We start from the raw sequence: 19,055 nt of genomic DNA on the forward strand, positions 1-19,055 counted from the left end.
TACCAATCTAGCTTGTTTTATTCCTTTTAAAAAAAACATTTTCCACATAATATATTTGAATTCATGATTTTGTTCATGGTAAATCCACCCAGATGATTGTGTTCAGTTAAGATTAAGTCATCTATGTATTAGTTGCCTATACGTGAGATTCCTTGTATGTACAATATGTACATACTCATATTTGAAATGTCGTGTTTAATTATTTCTGTAACAAAGCATATTACTAAAATAGTATTGGCTGTTCAGAAAAGTATAATTTGAATGAACCCAAAGAAGTACATTATCCTAAATGAATGCATCTTCATTCAATTAAAATAAGGAACGCCTATTGAATGGAGAATATGAGCTAGGATATATGTAGATTATAATTGGGAAGAATAATTCTATCTAAAATCATAGGGCTGCTTAGTTTGATTAATTCATTTAAAGCATTCCAAATAGTAAGTAACAACAGAGTATATCTGTTGTTATTGATTTTCTTTAGACTAAACCTTTGTCTATGTACAAAGGAGAAGGCAATGTGTTACCATGGAGCACAATGTTATGAAAGTGCAGAGAAGGCTGTGAGCAATTACAGTGGAAGAAGTGATGTTGAACTCAGCCCCAAAGGCTGGACATGATTTATAGTTAAAGGAAGAAGAGAATTTCAGGATAAGCTGTTCTGTGAAAAGGGCACAAAAACAATAATGTTTGAGATGTTGGGGCTGGCTGAATCTCTCAGTATAAGTAAATAGAACCATGTAAGATGGAGGCAAAAAACTGTATTAAAGCCAGAGTAGTGATTTCCTTCAATCCCATAAGATTCGTTTTCTTTCTCTTCATAATATGAAAGTATCATGTTTAGTTTATTAGTTATGTAATGTCACCTGGGTTTGAGTAAAACAATGCTGGCAGGAGTATGAAGGAAACTGAAACAAACGTAAAGGACATAATACTTGTTAGGGCAGGTTGTCACGTTTCGCCAAAAAAGAAGAAGGAAAAGGAAAAAGAAGGGGGAGAAAATAACTTAGCTAAACTTGTATTATGAATAAACAATAATTTTTCATTCTATATTTTTCCTGAAGTGTATTTTATCTGGAAATCCTTAGTGAGGAAGCTTTTGCACTAGTCTAAGCAACAGAAAAATCAAAGTTAGTGATAGGTGTACGTAGAAGAATGAATAGCCACTGATGTAAACAGAGGTGCAGAAGTATCATTTGATGCTGGAGGGGAATGGGAGAGGGTAATCCATGTGGAATGACAGGGAGGCTATCTGTAGAGAATGCCTCAGAGAAGAAAGGGCAAGTAGGATATAGGGGTTGAGAGACTACCAGCAACTTTTGAGAAGCTATTCCCAGTATGTAACATCTGGAAAGTTAAATTAAATGGAATTAACAGGAAAGAAGTCACCAAAATAGGACTGCTTGCTTAAGATTTTAATCAGTATAGATAAGAAAACAGGTGAGGGCAGAAAAGAAAGGGATGGGATAGGATGGGATGGGTCAGGATGGAGACCCAAAGGAGATGCTAAGTCAGGGTAAGACAGGCTATGACTGAATCTATAGAAAAGTTTAGAACTTATCTTGGTGGGGAGAGCAATATGGTAAAAGACTTAAGATTTGTTATGAATACTTTGTCACCTAGAAAAATCAGGGGTTAATTGATAATTGTTAATGGTTAATCGTTCATCACAACCATATTATACTCCTTCCCTCTCAAGCTCTGTCTATCTGTCCAATATCCATTTCAACATACCCAACTTCTCTATCATTTTCGGGAAAATTTCCACTTCGAAGATTCAGTTAAATGTCTATTTCTTGTATTCATGCACTCACTTGTTCAACCTAAGTTTATTGAGGGCCACTCTGTTTTGTAAGCCCAGACATAGAAAAATACAAAAATATAAAATAACTTATCAGGCATCATTCATTCTATTATTTAGTTACTATTCCTCCAACAAGTATTTATTGAACATCTAGTATGTTTCTTAGTTGTGTGGTTTATACTTTAATCTCTTTTCTCTGAGTTTTTACTGCAGTTATTGCAGCACAACACAATTTCCTATAATTGTCGTGCTTACAGGTAAGTAGTCCCAATTATCAGTGGAAGGATCTGTTTCAAGATCATCTCTTGGATATGTCTGAAACTATATAGTAATTATATAATAACTATACTCTAGTAATTATATAGTAACTCTACTCTTATGTGTATATATGTATGTGTGCTTTATTGTTCTATACATAGAGATAAATGAGGTTGATTTATAAATTAGATACAGTATGAAATTAATACAATTATAATATATAATAAACTGCAGAAGGTATGTGAATGTAGTCTCTCTTTCCAAAGAGTTAAAATAAGTAACATTTTCAGGTTGAGTTTGCCATGGGTAACAAACCATGGAAAGCAAACCGAATAAGGAAAACAACTATATTTTAATCTTGTTTTTCTCATTTAATCGCAAGACTTTTTAGGTCAAAATGCATTTCCCCTTCTAGCCCAATGTCCCACAAATAGTAAAACAAAATTCCTTATAGAAATAAATCTTTTTAAAAGCTTCTTAAAACAGTACTTAAAATACTTTAAAGCTGTCCATCCACCTAGCTTCTACTTAATTTTTAAAATTTTAATTTTATTATCAAGGTGATGCACAGAGGGGTTACAATTACATATGTAAGGGAGTGAGTACATTACTTGTCAAATTTGCTACCCCCTCATTTTTCTCCCGCTTTCCCTTCCCTTAATCCCCCTCCCCCAAGTTGTACAGTTCATTTGTTACGTACTATCTTATGAGTATTGCTGTTGCATTGGTTCACCCTTTCAAATATTTTTATACTTTAATTGTTGTAAAGATGCCCCATGCGTCAACCTTTCCACAGTGCAGAAAAGGCTACAAAGCCAAGCAAGAATCTGTCGCTTACTGCAGAAGCTGCTGTCACTAAAACTTCACAGCACTGATAAATTGCCCCCAAAAGGATCTTTCAGATAAAGTCTGTCACCACTTGAACATCTTGCTTCTTTTTGGACTTTGTTCTTCTGTCATTTGGGGATGGGAAAAACTCCCACATGTGTTTCTGTTCTCTCTGAGAAGCAGACACAGTTCACAGACTGTTCTTAGGAGAACAGAGAAAAACGGGTTCAGGGAACAAGTTAATGATAATACAGTGAATTGATAGTTCAGGTCCTATGTCTTTGGGTGTTGTGCACTACACCCTGCTGCCTATGACTTTTCACTTTCTTGGTTCTTTCTTGATAAGTCTAATATATGCTTAACACAAGAAAAGTTGATTTCCAACAAGGAAATTTTGGTTTTTGTGTGGAGCTTCCCTCACAGAAACTATCAATTACTAGTTGTAAATGATAACTTCACCAACTGTATTAATTAGACTGAATTATGTAATGAGATACTGAAAAGTATAAATGTCAAAAAAACAGGATTTTCTTTAAGGTTGTTAACCTTGAATGATAAACACTTTAGAGTGATATTGTTACCATATCTGGATTTTCTATTCTCAGTTCAGATTACTTAATCCAGTGAATAGTACTTATATACCAATTTATATATGCCTAACATTATACCATGGCAGATATCAGAGCTTTACAAATACCATCATCTAAGGCTTCCTTACTGAGTAATGTGATAGGCTTAAAATCAAGCAGAATAACATTAGATATTGACTTAACTTTGAGTCTGTTATGTAACTTTCTTAGCCACAGTTTTACTGAGCAAAGTGATACATATTAATGTGAAATGAAAAAAATAATACTTATCTTTAATTTACTGAATTGTGGCATTTAGTAAATACTCAATAAAAGTGTCAAAATTACTTTAATGCTATTAATATACCATACATCTTTCCCCAAAGAAACCTTGGTCCACATAGTGCCATTTACAGCATCAATTATTTATGAAACTGAAAAACTACAAATTTCCTTGGGAATGAAAAATGTTATTGTGAAGATGTTCTCCAAAATATCTGAAATATAAATATAGTGCATTGTTATGTCGAAAAAGGAACTTTACAACTTTGGCCTGGGGGGGAGGGTTGGGGGGGTGAGGAGAGGGGGAGAGATGGGAAGGGATGGGAAGGGAAAACAAAGGAGGAGGCAACAATGCTTGATAAGAAATGTAGTTATTATCTTGCCCATGTAATTGTAACCCCTCTGTATGGTATTTTCACAATAAAAAAGATACAAATAAATAAATATAGTGCAAAAATGAACTGGAATATTCAATTTATTCAAACAACTTTTCCACCAAATGTGGAAGCTAATTTCCCACAGCTCCATCCTGTACTACTGATGTAGGAACATAGCAACATATTGAGAATATAGCTTAGCTAGATGCTATTAAATATTGCTATGCTTAGGAAGGTGCACTAAGGATGTTATATAAATAATACAGCCTGCCAATCCAGATGGGCTTTGCAGTTGACTTTAATGGAATCACTAAATTCAACTGTGCAGGTCTCAGATTCACATAATTTGTTTAATGACCCCAGAAGTGAGATCCTGAAGCTCATGCTATAAACCTAGAAGATGCTTATGGACAAATTCCAATTCTCAGCAATAATCATATCAAATATATCTGTTGCCCAGTTATTTTAATGGTAAGGGTTCTAAAACTGTGATAACCAGATGTATACTTCTGAACTGCAGGATACATTTTGCCAAAAGAAGTCTTTCGGGAAGACTTAACTTGCTTTGGTTACTAAGAACACTTCTTTTCCTTCCAAAGTATGGATACTCTACCAAAATCTGTCTCTATGATATTTGTGGTTTTGACTAATATTCCTTCTGTTGCAATGAAATTTCTTGTGCCACTTAGACTGTATCTAGCTTTCTTACTTAATATCACTTACAAGAGATTTCTTCCCAAGATCAGATCCAGTTACCCAGATTGAGTTTGAAGCAGACATTTATAACCAATTTACTTTTTTTGTTGTAGTTAATTTCAGATACTGTCTCAACCATTATTCGTTAATTTTACTAAATTAACTTTCAACGAGGGCCTAGAATTTTAAGGTTGCCTTAGCGCATCATTAGCAGTAGGGTAGTGACATAGAGTATTATCCCAATAGTACATAGTAGTTGATTTAAGAAATAAAGTATTTTTTCCAGAAAGATAATAAGGGGGAAAGTTCATGTTACAAACTTCGTACTTTAGAGATAGAGTATTTTACAGGAAATCTCTCTACATATCCACCCTTATTGCTATGCTTAGTTATGAAGGATAGGTGAGTGGGAAGAGGTGTCTAGTCAGATATATCATCCTTGAATTTCCTGACAATTTATAGGAGCCAAAAATTACAAGAATCATTGACCCAGTACAGTAAAGAAAATAATAGAGAACCAATGGCTAAAATGACTTCTACTCACAGTTCTCCCACCAACTAGCTATAAGATTATGTAGTTCACATACCTGCTGTTTTATTCAAGTCTATTATCAGGATAATCTTACTTATTCTTTAGTTTTAATTATCCTTCCATGTGACTGTAAAGTAGATTGATAGGGAATAAACTACATGCCTGCCAGCAACTAAAAGATTCACAAATATAAAAAAGTGTAAACTGAATAGCATTTACAATAAAGATAAATGTCATAAAATACTGTTGATATGACAGCAGTTTGGATTGCACTATTTCAGAAGTATTTTATGCAGTGAGTCACCAATTTATTTCAAAGCCTCAGTAAATGGGTTCTGAACTTTAGCCATAAAGACCTCACATATAAGAAAGTAAATTGTTTATTAAAAATCAGAACACATCTTTTTAGCATAGTCTGAAATAGGGTCATGTAGTCCTTGCTCAACACAGACTATTATTTGAGAGATCCTATTAAGCAAATAGTTACTTTGGCCTTCACAAATGTCAAGTCTTTGATCTTCCACACAATTCTCCTGAAGAATCTTCATAAATTATTTCCTTGGGCCTGGCTATCTCTGTTTAGGGTTATTCCTAAGTGACATCTGGTACTATAATTATTCTCTTTTCTGACTTTAATTCTCTGTTTGATGTTTTTTAGATGCAAGTTGGTACTAATAACATGAAATCTTTGTTTGCTGCAGGAGGAATTTGTGACCCAGGAGACTCTCATGAAAATGATATCATCTTGTATGCAAAGATAGAAGGAAGAAAAGAGCACATTGCACTGGATACTCTTTCCTATTCCTCATATAAGGTACAAATGCCATCTTTGTGCCAATTAAACTACCTCAGGACTCCATGAACAAACCAAAGTCAAAACAATAAACATCATGCAAGAGACAGAGGATAAATCTCTTTTCCGGTAGATAAGGGAATTGCCAGAGTTTTAAAATAGTGATCTGGACATTTGAACATTGAACTTATTTTGACTACAAAGGAAAAATCTGATTTTGTTACAAAGAATGAGAGTCCATCAACAACAATAAAGCTGAACTAGGTGGTGACTGACAGTTATTCTAATCCCTGAGAAAGCTCTAAAAGTGACTAATTATGCAGCCTTATAGCCTTGTTATGAGATATAAGGAGCATTTTCCAGTAGGGAAATTTGTTTCTTTGTTAACTAGAACAATTAAAGTAGACTTTTTTGTCCTTTGGATATGGGACAGTTGTTATTTTGAGTTATTTGCAAACATCTTCAAAATCATGCAAATTGCTTGTCATAATGTGCAAAGTTATTTTTATATTAAGAGATTCATCTGGGCTGAGACAAAATCCACACACTCATGGTTAGTTCTCTCCATGCCATTGGTAATCTAGGTGCTTTAAAGACTTTAAACAAAGCCAACATAAGGAACAACCAGAAAAAGTACCCATCAAGTTCCATATTCAGGAGTAACCCAAGATATACCACTTGGAGTTTCATAGTGGATAACTTTTCCAGCTGGAGCCTGGTAGAGTTATACTTGCTCTGCTCATCTGCATGTCTCAACCCAAGGCAATTATATAAATGATTGGGATTTAACTCATTGGCTCTGGCTGCTTCTGCTTAAGAGTCTTGTTTTCAGAATGCCTAGTTAGTTTATAAATATATTGCTATTAAAAAGTATTGATAATAAAGCCAAGTGAATGTCTTATACTAAGGTAGATAAACTAGATAACTATACTTTGATAACCGTTAAAGATTTTAGACCAGTTTATCTTCAGCCAGAGAGAGTCACGTATAAGGAGTTCCCCTATCTGCAAGTTATTAGAACAAATGCTCTTAAAGGTGGCATCTTCTGCATGAAAGAACAAATTGAAATCAAGGTTCCTCACCTAATATGCAGTAAATTTTAGTTATGTATTGAGTGACTACAACACAGAATCCAAGAGAATTCACATTGACTAAGATTATGAGTGATTTTAGTTTCCTTTGTTTGGAAGGTTCCATCTCTGGTTTCTGTAGTCATCAATCCTGAACTTCAGACTCCCGCTACCAAGTTTTGTCTCAGACAAAAGAACCATCAAGGACATAATAAGAATGTCTGGGCTGTGGACTTTTTCCATGTCCTGCCTGTTCTTCCATCTACACTGTCTCACATGATACAATTTTCAATTAATCTTGGATGTGGAACACATCAACCTGGTAACAGGTAGGAAGCGCTTCTTTTGCAATTGATCTACACTAAAAAGAAAAGTGAATGACAGGAGAGTAAGGCTCTGTTGGGAGTAAATGGAGTGGGTAAATTAGGGTGAATATGGTCAATATATGTACAGATGAAAATAGAACAATGAAACACATAAGGAGAATGTAGAAGGATCGGGGGTGAGTTTTATTTGGGCTACAATGCATGTATGGAAATATCATAGTGAAGCCCCCACCATATTATATTGCTAATGCATGTTTATAAAAATCTTAATAAAAATGAATAAATGTAGTTGGCTATTAAAGCAGAGAGAATTCCACAGTAAGGTTTTAACTGGATTTTAATAAAATATCCATTAGTAAATTACATTTCCCCAGAAGAAAAAGTCTTCATTTAATATGCAGGATATAGTTAGGTAGATTTTAAAGTAGGAATGGACTTAATCTGACAGCTTGTGTTTAGACATCAGATGTGTTTACCCGTTCTGTAGCAGCTCTCCCTTACAACAGATAGCTGAGAGAAAAAAATACTGGAAAAAAAAAAAGAAAAAAAGAAAAAGCTTGACCTCATGTTAGTTAGTAACCTCCTATTAATAAGCACAGAAATCAATTAGCACTTCAAGAGTTATGGCTTCTGGGTTTCACTTGCTAGGAGTGTTGCAGAAATCCTTTCTAAGAATTTTGCTAGTTCCCTTTCACAGGATGAAGTGTCAGTGTGAGACATGGTAATTGCCTTGCCACCTATTAAATTCAAGCTCAAGTTACAATTTCTTGACTTTGAAACATAGTTTGTTTCTGTAACAGTAACTTAACTATTTGCCCTTTGAAAGCTGGTCAAACTTCAGTGAAAGAGAAAATAATCCTGTAGGAAAATGTCTCTTAAAAGAAACTTCACACTAGTTTGACAAATTATTAATATACTTAGGCAAAGACCAAAACTTTATTTGTTCTGTTTGTCCCTCTTTTGTTGCATTGCGTTTGTTCTGATGTTTTTAGTGTCAGCTTAGAATTTTCTACCAACCATGGGCGCTCCTGGTCCCTCCTCCACACTGAGTGCTTACCTGAGGTCTGTGCTGGACCCCATCTGCCCCACAGCACCGTTTATTCCTCTGAAAACTATAGCGGGTGAGTAAGCTCTCTCACATGTTGAAAAACTTGAATCTCTGTCAGGAAATGAAAACTAGTGAATAATCCTGAGACTTAACATCTTTTTTCCTAAGTCAGGAACGTAACTTCTTACAAGTACTATTGTCAAGATGGAAAGAAGATAGGGAGGAGGAAAAAAGAAATTCATTTTGATAAATATTATGCAGGACCACAAGTATGAAGTCCGTTATTTCTTTATGTACTTGATTTATAGTTTAGACTACGTGGATTTTAAATTTCTACATCTGTCTGTAATCAGAAGTGATAGCCATTGCTTAAAAACAAAAACAAAATTTGTCAAGCTACAGACTTAAGAGGCAGTATACAGAAGTGGAGGAATGTTAATTTTTGGAATTAGACCTGGGTTCAGATCTTACTTTGCTATCTACTTGGTATAATAATATTTATTCTGACTTTCTACTTCTTTCCAAATAAATCAAGACTGATAATATACACCTCTGGGGACTGTTATAAAATTATAGATGGTTAAAATGTTTGCCACTTTACAGACTTTACAGCAAAAAATATTTGTAAGAGCAGCAAAGTTAGATCAAGAATCTTTTTCTGTCTTAGCCCCTCTTTAAATGTGCTTAGGGTTAAGTATCAAACAACTGAAAAATTACTTTATGCTAAACAGTACCTGTCTCTGCATAGAAGCCTCCCAAGGGATAATGTCTCAGGTCTTAGTATGGATGTAAGTTCTGATTGTATGTATATTTATCTTAAACCATGGTGCCCACTCAGTGAGTCTAGTTTTAAGTTTTTATGTCCGCTAAACAGTTAAAAATAAATTTTAAAAAATTGAAAGACTTTATAAAAATAACATCTGAAAGTTAGGAATGAGTCCCTAATCCCCTTTAAAAGGCATGAATCTGCTTGTCTAGCATGATGTCAGTACTTTTACAAGTTCTATGCCTGTTTCAAAACTAGAAATAAACTACGCATGTAAATGTAAAGACTTTATTGCAAAAGTTCAATGCTGCTACAGGCACTGAAGATAGGAACACTACAGGCTTGTAAACTGCATTCAAAAGATGTAAACATAGTTATGAGGTTGATTTTGTGCTAAATTTCTTGCAGGTGGAACCGAATAACAATCCCCCTCCCTAATGCAGCATTAACCCGAGATACCAGGATTCGCTGGAGACAGACAGGACCAATCCTTGGAAATATGTGGGCAATTGATAATGGTTAGTGTTTGTGCCTGTCATAATCACATGCCATTTATGTAGCGTCTTCCTGTGCTTTTGTTAGTCAGCACAGGCTTAATCACATTTCTAAGTCATGGTCTCAGGATTCATTAAACGCCCTTTCTTCCTGTTCTCCTTTGCATTCCGTTAGAAGCCCAACAATGCACAATCAGAAAAATACCAAGTCTGTGTAGTCAGCAATATTAGATGCCAGAATGTTTCAACATACATAATTTTAAAATGCTTAAAACCCTGAAACTCAAAACCACAGTTGATGACAAGGGATATCCTAATGTTTTCTTTGAATGTGTTTTGAAAAATTACCATAAATGCCATTCCACATATATTAAAATAAGATTCATTCTTCTTAACAACTACCACAACATCTGGAAGGCTTCTCTTTTAGTTGCAGACACTACACAGAATGGATTATCATCCCTAAAGTACTAGTGAACCTTCTTCTCCTTTTCAGCAAGTGTATGAAAGGAATATTTGGATCTATAAAATTTCTAAATGAACTGATGATAATTTTTGCATCCTTTTAAAGGCTGTACCACTTATGATAGGTGCAAAGTGAGAGAAGATACTTTACAATGTGGGGCTATATGCTATGAATTTTATGTTAGTTATTTGTAGTTGTCTCTTTTTGATGCTTTATTTTAATTATAAGTAGATATAAATTTCTATTTCAGAGTAAATAAGTTTAAAGTTTTATACTACAAGGTTGTCAAGTTTAGAGTGACAGGAAGAGACAAAATGTCAAAACTTAAGCAAATTTGGCATTGCACTGATTTGTGATCAGTCATATAAAATAAGACAAACCTACACATTCATTGAGAAACATCATATAAAGGTCTTAAAATTTGACAGTAACTTTCGCCAAGAATTTACTTATAAACCAATATGAATTTTTAATCTATATTGAAGACCCATTAAAGGCCCTATGTCAAAGACTGCCTGAATTATAAATACTAAACATAATGTATATGCAAAAGCATTGGAAGTTGAGTTTGTTAACTTGGTGTTTTGTCCATTAATGGAATATCTTGCATAGCATTTTAATTACCATACCTATTAAAAAGCCCTAAGGAATAACTGTGTGCCTCTGGAGAGTGTGATATGAATAGATTTTTTCCTGCTGACATATTTTTCAAGGTTCCTAAAATTAACCTTTATTAAAACTTTAATAATCCCAAAAAGAAATTTAAAAATTAATAATGAAATGAAACATGAGGAAATTCAGGATACAATGAAGCACATATAAATCTATGGAAGTCTATTTCTTTTTAGGTGATTACATAAATTTCACATATTTCACAGTATTGTGGAATAGTGATACCTAGTTAAAGTCACAAACACATTTTAACCTTCACAAGGCAAATTGTTTTTATCATGGTCTATAAAGTTTGTAAATTCTATGAGCTTTGACAATACAACTATTTCTTCCACATCAGGTGATATTTACATTTCTTTCCTTGTGCTTAGTGTAAGCTGTTCCCTTTCTCCCTCTCATTCCTTCCCTCCCATTGCTGCCTTTGAGTTGCTATGAAAGTCTATTTCAACTTCCTAAAGATATCTATTACAGAATTGACCAGAGCTAGAAAGTATATACCATACATCTCTGAGTTCTTCATCATGCATTGATGATGCATCTACATAGTTATTAGTGTCTAGTGAAAGTAGAACCTATAGCAGAATCTCTTCAATTCCGTTATCATCCTGTGATCCAAGGACTGGGTTGACAAGAAGAGGATATAGTCCTTGACTTCCTGGATAAAGCAAGAAGATACCTACTCTCTCTTTCCCAAGAAAAATGTGTGTGTGAATGAACACCTCTGCAGCCTTCCCCTTTTCGCTGTAGAATTCTAGAGGTGTCAAGGGAGGAAAAAAGTGGGGGAAACAAAACAGGTCACTATCCAAATTATGTTAAGTATGTGTTCCATACACAACAGCCAGTTCCTATGAAGGTATAAAGAGGTACTTTGGAAATTTCCCTGAAAATTCTAGAGAAACAGAAGATCATAGAACAAATTATGCTGTTGCCACATTTTTTTATTTTTCCACCTATGTTACATTAATAATAATAGCAAAAAACTGATCTGTATCTTCCCCCCCACTTACAGAAAAGAATTCTGTGAAGTTATTCATCCCATAAGTCTTAAACACTTCACTGTCAATGTGAAAAGAAGACAAAATTTCTTATTGCATGTTTTTCATTGACTTTCTAATACTATTCTTGATTTTCTGTGTGTATATGAATGTGGTTGGTATTCAAAGCCAGGGCCTTCTGAATACTCTACAACTGAGCTACATCTAGGCCTATTTTTAATGCAACTCCCAGAGCAAACCTCACAGAATATGATCTACCTCTTAAAGGACCTAGAGCAGATCCTCCTGAAGCCATAAAATCAAGTATGCCATCCAGGGCCATTGGTTCATGCCTATAATCCTACTTACCCAGTGGGCTGAGATCTGAAAAGCATGATTTGGAGCTATCCCAGATAGGAAAGTCTGTGACACTCTTATCACTACTTAACCACAAAAAGCCAGAAGTAGAGATTTGTCTGAAGAGTTCTAGCCTTCAGCATAAAAGCTCTCAAACAGTACCCAGGTGCCGAGTTCAAGCCCTGGGATTGACCCCCCCCCAAATAAAAAAGTATGCTATTTTTTCTGTATCCTAAATGGAGCCCCTTTCTGATTGCTCAGCTCTTGGTGCACAATGGAGACAATAGAATGGAGATATGTGGTGCTAGGCCCCATGCCCAACATGGAACATTTCATTTACTCTCTTTCCTAAAAATTATTGCCCCACTTTAAAGAATAAAGACGCGGAGGCTTAGATGAGATAACTTGCTTTCCCAGGAGGCATCCGAGTGTAAACCCAGGATTATCGGATATCTGAAAAACATTATTTCTAGTCAGGCAGCCTGCTATCTAATCACTTCTAAATAAGCAGTTTCATTCACCAAGCACTATCCATTGGCCTGTTTTACTCTCATTTGAATTACTACTCCTGTTAATTTGCTCCAGGGGTAATGTGCTCTAGGATCCACAGGAAAGTTTAAGGTACAGTTCTTTAAACATTTTGCCATGATTATAAGACAGGGAAGAAAGTAGTAATGAATGGCAAATTGGTTTGAAATTGAATTTGAAATTGAAAACATAAGATCTTTCTAATCATTGTATCTCTAGTACTAATTGGTTTTATCTCATGTTTATTCTATTTCATGTATTATTGATTATGCTGATTACAAAATGACAATGTCCTGTAATATTTTGGAGTCTGACTATCTTAGTTCCTAGGATTTTATCTCCTTTACAGGAATCCAGAGATTAGAGTTTAGGTCTATAATATCACATGGTTAATCAAGCCCAGCATTTAGGTGAAGGGAGTGAGGGAGGGAGGTAAGGAAGGAAGGGAGGAGAAAGAGAGAAAGGAGGGAATGGAAGGAGGGAAGGAAGGAAGGAAGGAAAGAAGGAAGGAAGGAAGGAAGGAAGGAAGAAAAAATAAGTATAGCTGTAGCATCTCCATTTTGTGATAGATCAAATTGATCCTTTATAAATTCTTTTTTTTCTTTTTGAAATTACCTCTTCTGTTTCTTTGTTAAGAAAATGTTCATTATCTTTTTAAGTAGTTGTATAAAAGAATTGCCATTTAACAAAGCAGTTGATGAATACACTGCATCTTGATTAATGTCTCTTCTTTCAACATTCTTTATTTCTGCCTAAAGAATATAAGTATATGTACATTCGAAACACAAGCACTAATATTCTGTCTGAAACTGTTTTATCAGAAAAGACTCCGTTAAGGAATCCAAATTATATAGTCCTATTTTCTTTGGTATGAAACACTAAAATCCTAGAAGGATTATTTATGGAAGTTAAACAGTTCCAAAGCTCTTAAACTAAGTGCCTACCCTGTTATATAGCACTCAGCATGCCACCCTGGGTTCCTATTACCCAACATACACACAGCAGGCCATATTTTATAGGTACTGCTTTGAAATACTAGTGATGTTCTTAGTTTTCCAGTTAGATTGCCATCTTTTACATTATTTCTTTTTCCCTGCAGTGTATATCGGACCATCATGTCTCAAGTTCTGTTCTGGCAGAGGACAATGCACACGTCATGGCTGCAAGTAAGCTTTGAAAATAATATGTCCACTTCTCCTGTGTGATGGGTACATTCTATATCGATGCCCAAAATCATTTTCATTTACTTTGATAGACTTTTCTTGGCTTAAATGTTTTTGAAACAAAAAGTAGGAAACTCAAAATAGAAATTAAGTATAATTTCAATGCATTTTGTAAGCAAAATTAATGTATAGGCTTAGAAATCCTCAGGTAAATTGTGGACAATTTGAATTCCTTATATCTGGATGGATAGCTTCTCTGACTTTAGTTACATTCTTCCCCATAAACTTGTTCTAGTGTTCATGAGTCATACTTTAATTTTGGGTGTGTGTGAATATGTTGGTTGTGCTGTCCTTAAGCTCTTCACCTTAAGGCCAGGGCTCTACCACTTGATCCACAGTGCCACTTCCTGTTCTCTGGTGATTAATTGGAGATAAGAGTCTCACAGACTTTCCTGCCTGGGCTTGCTTTGAACCATAATACTCAGATCTCAGCCTCCTGTGTAGCTAGGATTACAGGCATGAGCCACCAGTGCCTGGCTTCACACTTTAATTTTTAGCATGCTTTGTATATATTCATTAAAAATCAATAATGAGTTGGGTGTCAGTGACTCATGTCTGTCATCTTAGCTACTTAGGAGGCTAGCATCTGAGGAAGATTGTTGGAAACCAGCCCAGGCAGGAAAATCTGTAAGGCTCTTCTCTCTAGTGAAACAAAAAGCCAGAAATTGAGCTGTGCCTCAAGTGGTAAGTGTGAGCATTGAGCAAAAAAGCTCAGGGGCAGTACCCAGGCCCTGAGTTGAAGCCCCAAAATTGGCACAAAAAATATTAACAATGATTTTTTAAAAAATCAGTACTGATCCACAGACCTAAAATTAAAGGAAACTGAGCTAAATGAACATATTTAATAGAGAACTCATCATCTTTATACATAACTTTATAAGTTATGTATAACTTATAAGTGTTTTAATTTTGTTTTGTTTTGTTGGTGGCATTGTCATTTGAACTTAGGAACTTGGATTTGGTAGGCAGGCACTCTACACTTAATTCTTAACCCCAACCCTTTTTGCTTGTAGTGGTTTTTCAAATAGGATCCCACATTTTTGCTCAAGCTGTGCTGGACCCTGGTACTTAGACTTCCACATGCTACATGCTGCAGGCATGTACCACAATGCCCAGATTTTTATTGGTTGAAATGTTGTACACTTTTTGCCCGGTTTCCCTATCTCTTCCTCCACCTCTGAAATTTAATGTTATTTGTGTAATGTCTAATTTACCACTAGTCAGTTATCTTAAATGTAGACCAAGAATGGATAATCAAGAAAAAAGCCGGAAGTGGCGCTGTGGCTCCAGTGGTAGAGCGCTAGCCTTGAGCTGAAGAGCTGAGGGACAGCGCCCAGGCCCAGAGTTCAGGCCCCACGACTGGACCCCCCCCCCAAAAAAAAAAAAAGAATGGATTCATTATGTCATTACTGTATTAACACATAATAATCAAATATCCTGGGAATTCCTGAACCAACATACAATCTTTGTTACAAAAATAAGTTTTCAATAGCTCAAAAAAAAACAAATTGAGCAATTAACTAATGAATAGAAAACTTCTAAAAGGGCTTTGAACCTGATCATTTAGAAATTATACCCATGAGACACACACTTGTAAGCACTGAGATTAAAAAGGTTAGTTTTTTAAATATATTTTAATGAATTTAATTAACAAATATTATTCTGCACAATGAAAATGTTTTCTAAAGAACGTGAAGAAGAAGTTTCTTGTTTTAAAGCAAGCATTATCTCCATGCTTTTTTGATAATATTCTTACTGCCAAAATATGGATACATCAATTACATGAATCATTGACATTTTTCTCAAGTTGTTGTCTTTGTCTGCTGTTCATCCACTATGTAGTGCATTTCAAATAATATTAAAATAAGTGTGAATAATACCATTATGCTTTAGGACACTGTTCTTTTGACACCATGAATCATCCTGATAATTGGAGCTTTTAAACTTTTACAGAATAGTTTCTATAACTTTCAGTTGGAAATTAATTTTTCTCTCTTCTAAAAAGGTTTTATGTAATATTTATTGCCTTTGTTTATTTGCAAGTGAGCTAAACATTTGGCCACTTCTTTTTTCCAGTAATATGTTTTATTGAGTATGAACAAGACTGCATAGAAAAGACTGCATATCCAATCAATGCTAGTTATTTCTTAGAAGCAGCTGCTTGAATTTGAGAGCCTCTGCAGCTTCCAACACACACACACACACACACACACACACACACACACACACACATTTTGCCTTTTGTTATTACCATATCTGATACCAGGATCCCACCCACCTCTACTCCTTAACATTTTCTTACCTATCTACAATCCCAAGCCTCAATTTTTAAACTGCCAGTTCACTAACCTGATAAGCCTAACAACCCAGTTAGAGATGCAAATGAAGAGAGAGAACATCAAAGCATTTCCTTCAGAAGTGTCACCCAATATGTCCTAACCCTGGCAGGTTTTTTCCTGATATACATGGTGAATAGCAGGCTATATTTATGGGTAGGTGGATTAATCACTGGGGTTTTTAAAGGTCAGGCGAACATCATTTCATTGCTTATAACCCTATTTTGCCAGAAAACAAAGGCCACAAGGACTTTTTGTTTTGCTTTGTTTTTGTTTGATAAAAATGAAATTCATTCTTTTCTGCATTTTACCCTAAATGCATAGTTCTTTATTTAAAATAATGAACTTCTAGAACCAGTATATTAAAATTGACTAAATGTGTTTCATCTCTAAATAGTCACCAATTTTTCCCAATCACTAGTCCCAAGAAGACATATTTAAGATGCATAAAAACACACTTATCCTGAAATGCACTCTGGCGCTAGATAGTCTCATGGGGAATACAAATTCCAATTTGTTGTCATGGTAAACTACATTCAGTTTTCTGACTTTAAGAAGTATCCAATTTAGTTGATTTTTCTTAACCTTTTTTGGAAATGGTTTGACTACTCAAAGGCCGACTATATACACAAGATAACATGCAAAATAGGTTGCTTTAAGGCTCATTTATATGTTCAGTAAATATTGTTTTCCTTTCCTTCTTCCTTCCCTAAGTTTGGGTTTATGTGTTGTGTGTATGTGCCTTCATGCGTGTGCACATGTGTACCAGAATGGGGAGAGGGGCTTGAACTCAGGGCCTGGGTGCTGTCCCTTAGAACCACAGCTCCACTTCTTACTTTCTTTCCTATTCGGTTAACTGGAGGTAAGAGTCCCATGGACTTTTCTGCCTAGGCTGATTTCAAACCCTGATCCTCAGATCTCAGACTCCTAAATAGCTAGTATTACAGGCTTGAGCCATCAACACCCAACTCCTAAGTTTTCATAAGACACTAAGACAACCCTCAGACTTCATACTACACTAGTTCTTAGAATTTTAACACCCATCTTCTGATGAAAACTGCAACTAAAAAAAATCTTATGATTAAAACAGTAATTCAGCACTATAACCTTCAGCCAGTGCCAGCAGTTTATTTAAATGCATCCATGATATGCATACTTACAACTAAAATCTTTGTAAAGGAATATGTATATAATTTTATTCATTACAATGATCATGAATTTATAAAAGAAACAACCCAATTAAAATATTTCTAATCAGATATCTAGAATAGGTTTCCTCTAAGAACAAAAGTAAAAATATACATTATGATGGAAGTTTCTACATGACCAGTGGAGAGCCTTCTCTCCAAGAAAACCCAATGCACATAAAATTTGACAAAAAACACATTCACACATTTCATGGATCCTATAGAAGCCCAGCATAGACTCAAGTCTTAGTAACACTAGTAAAGAAAAATATTCTGAATCATGCCAAAATATCATTTCATTGGTATACTTGTTTCATAAAAGATTTATTTCAGACTTCAAGAAGTTTGAATGCTTCTGTGAGGTCCCTCATCCAAAACAGACACTGACTTCCTAACACTATAAATGTAGTGAGAAAAAAAAATAGTGTAGTACAAAAAAAAAAGAATTTGAAGTTAATTCCTGATAGATTCCTTAAAATATAATGTATTTCTGGTATTCAGTTACCAATCCAGCTGTGATGAGGGGAGACTTGGAGAGTTCTGCATTTATTCTAGTCAGCTAACATAAACACAACACATTTTCAGAGCAGTGGATTGTTGGAGGTGGAGACACACGTAGCTTAGGATTTTCTTGAAGCACTGCTAATTTGCATGCTCATAGAAAAACAGTGTCATTCTGCTATGGAACTTCTGTAGTTCAGAGTACACATTCCCTTTAAAGAGCCAATGTTGGTCTGAAATACTTGAAAATAGACTTCTTACCAAAAATATCCAAATAATTACTACATAATACATATTTTTACGTTCTTTAAGAAAGCTTTTTTTAGATATTTTATTAAAGGTATTTGTGTTGCTTCTCTTAGAAATATGTAAGCATGAAGAATAAAAATAAATGCATATACCTTTCAATGAGCTTAAGTTGCTACATGTAGACTATAGATACATTTTAGATAAATTGGTGGCAGTAGTGGAAGGAGAATATTGAATTATTGTCTTAATCATAAGCTTTTTATAGCAGGGCTGTGCAAAGACCATTCTGGAATGTTTACAGTCAATTAGCCCTTATCATGTTTTCAGATCCAGTACTTTACAAAGACTAATGAGCTTCATTTACAGTTTAATCAAATCCTAGCCTCTAGACTTTCTCTTTCTCAATGTAGATTGAGGAATCTCAGAAAGGCCCAGTAACTTTGATTTCATGTATTTCTTTCAGATGTGACCCTGGATTTTCTGGACCAGCATGTGAGATGGCATCCCAGACATTCCCCATGTTTATTTCTGAAAGCTTTGGCAGTTCCAGGCTCTCCTCTTACCATAACTTTTACTCTATCCGTGGTGCTGAAGTCAGCTTTGGTTGTGGTGTCTTAGCCAGTGGTAAGGCGCTAGTTTTCAACAAAGATGGAAGGCGTCAGCTGATTACATCTTTTCTGGACAGCTCACAATCCAGGTGAGTGAAGCCAAGGTTGCAG

At 35.0% G+C, this 19,055-nt stretch overlaps 1 protein-coding gene across 1 annotated transcript in view; it reads left to right on the top strand.

Moving 5' to 3' along the window:
- Reln (reelin) overlaps positions 1–19,055 on the top strand; it is a 458,334-nt gene that overhangs the window by 288,459 nt on the left and 150,820 nt on the right. The window contains exons 13-18 of the mRNA XM_069996300.1: positions 6,048–6,160; positions 7,330–7,538; positions 8,528–8,656; positions 9,758–9,867; positions 13,940–14,006; positions 18,800–19,033. Of these exons, the coding sequence (XP_069852401.1) occupies positions 6,048–6,160; positions 7,330–7,538; positions 8,528–8,656; positions 9,758–9,867; positions 13,940–14,006; positions 18,800–19,033 (862 nt within the window). The remainder of the gene's footprint in view (positions 1–6,047; positions 6,161–7,329; positions 7,539–8,527; positions 8,657–9,757; positions 9,868–13,939; positions 14,007–18,799; positions 19,034–19,055) is intronic.

The sequence above is a fragment of the Dipodomys merriami genome, unplaced genomic scaffold, assembly GCF_024711535.1.
Source record: "Dipodomys merriami isolate MVZ:Mamm:240054 unplaced genomic scaffold, mDipMer1.0.p SCAF_5, whole genome shotgun sequence".
Classification (NCBI taxonomy): Eukaryota; Metazoa; Chordata; class Mammalia; order Rodentia; family Heteromyidae; genus Dipodomys; species Dipodomys merriami.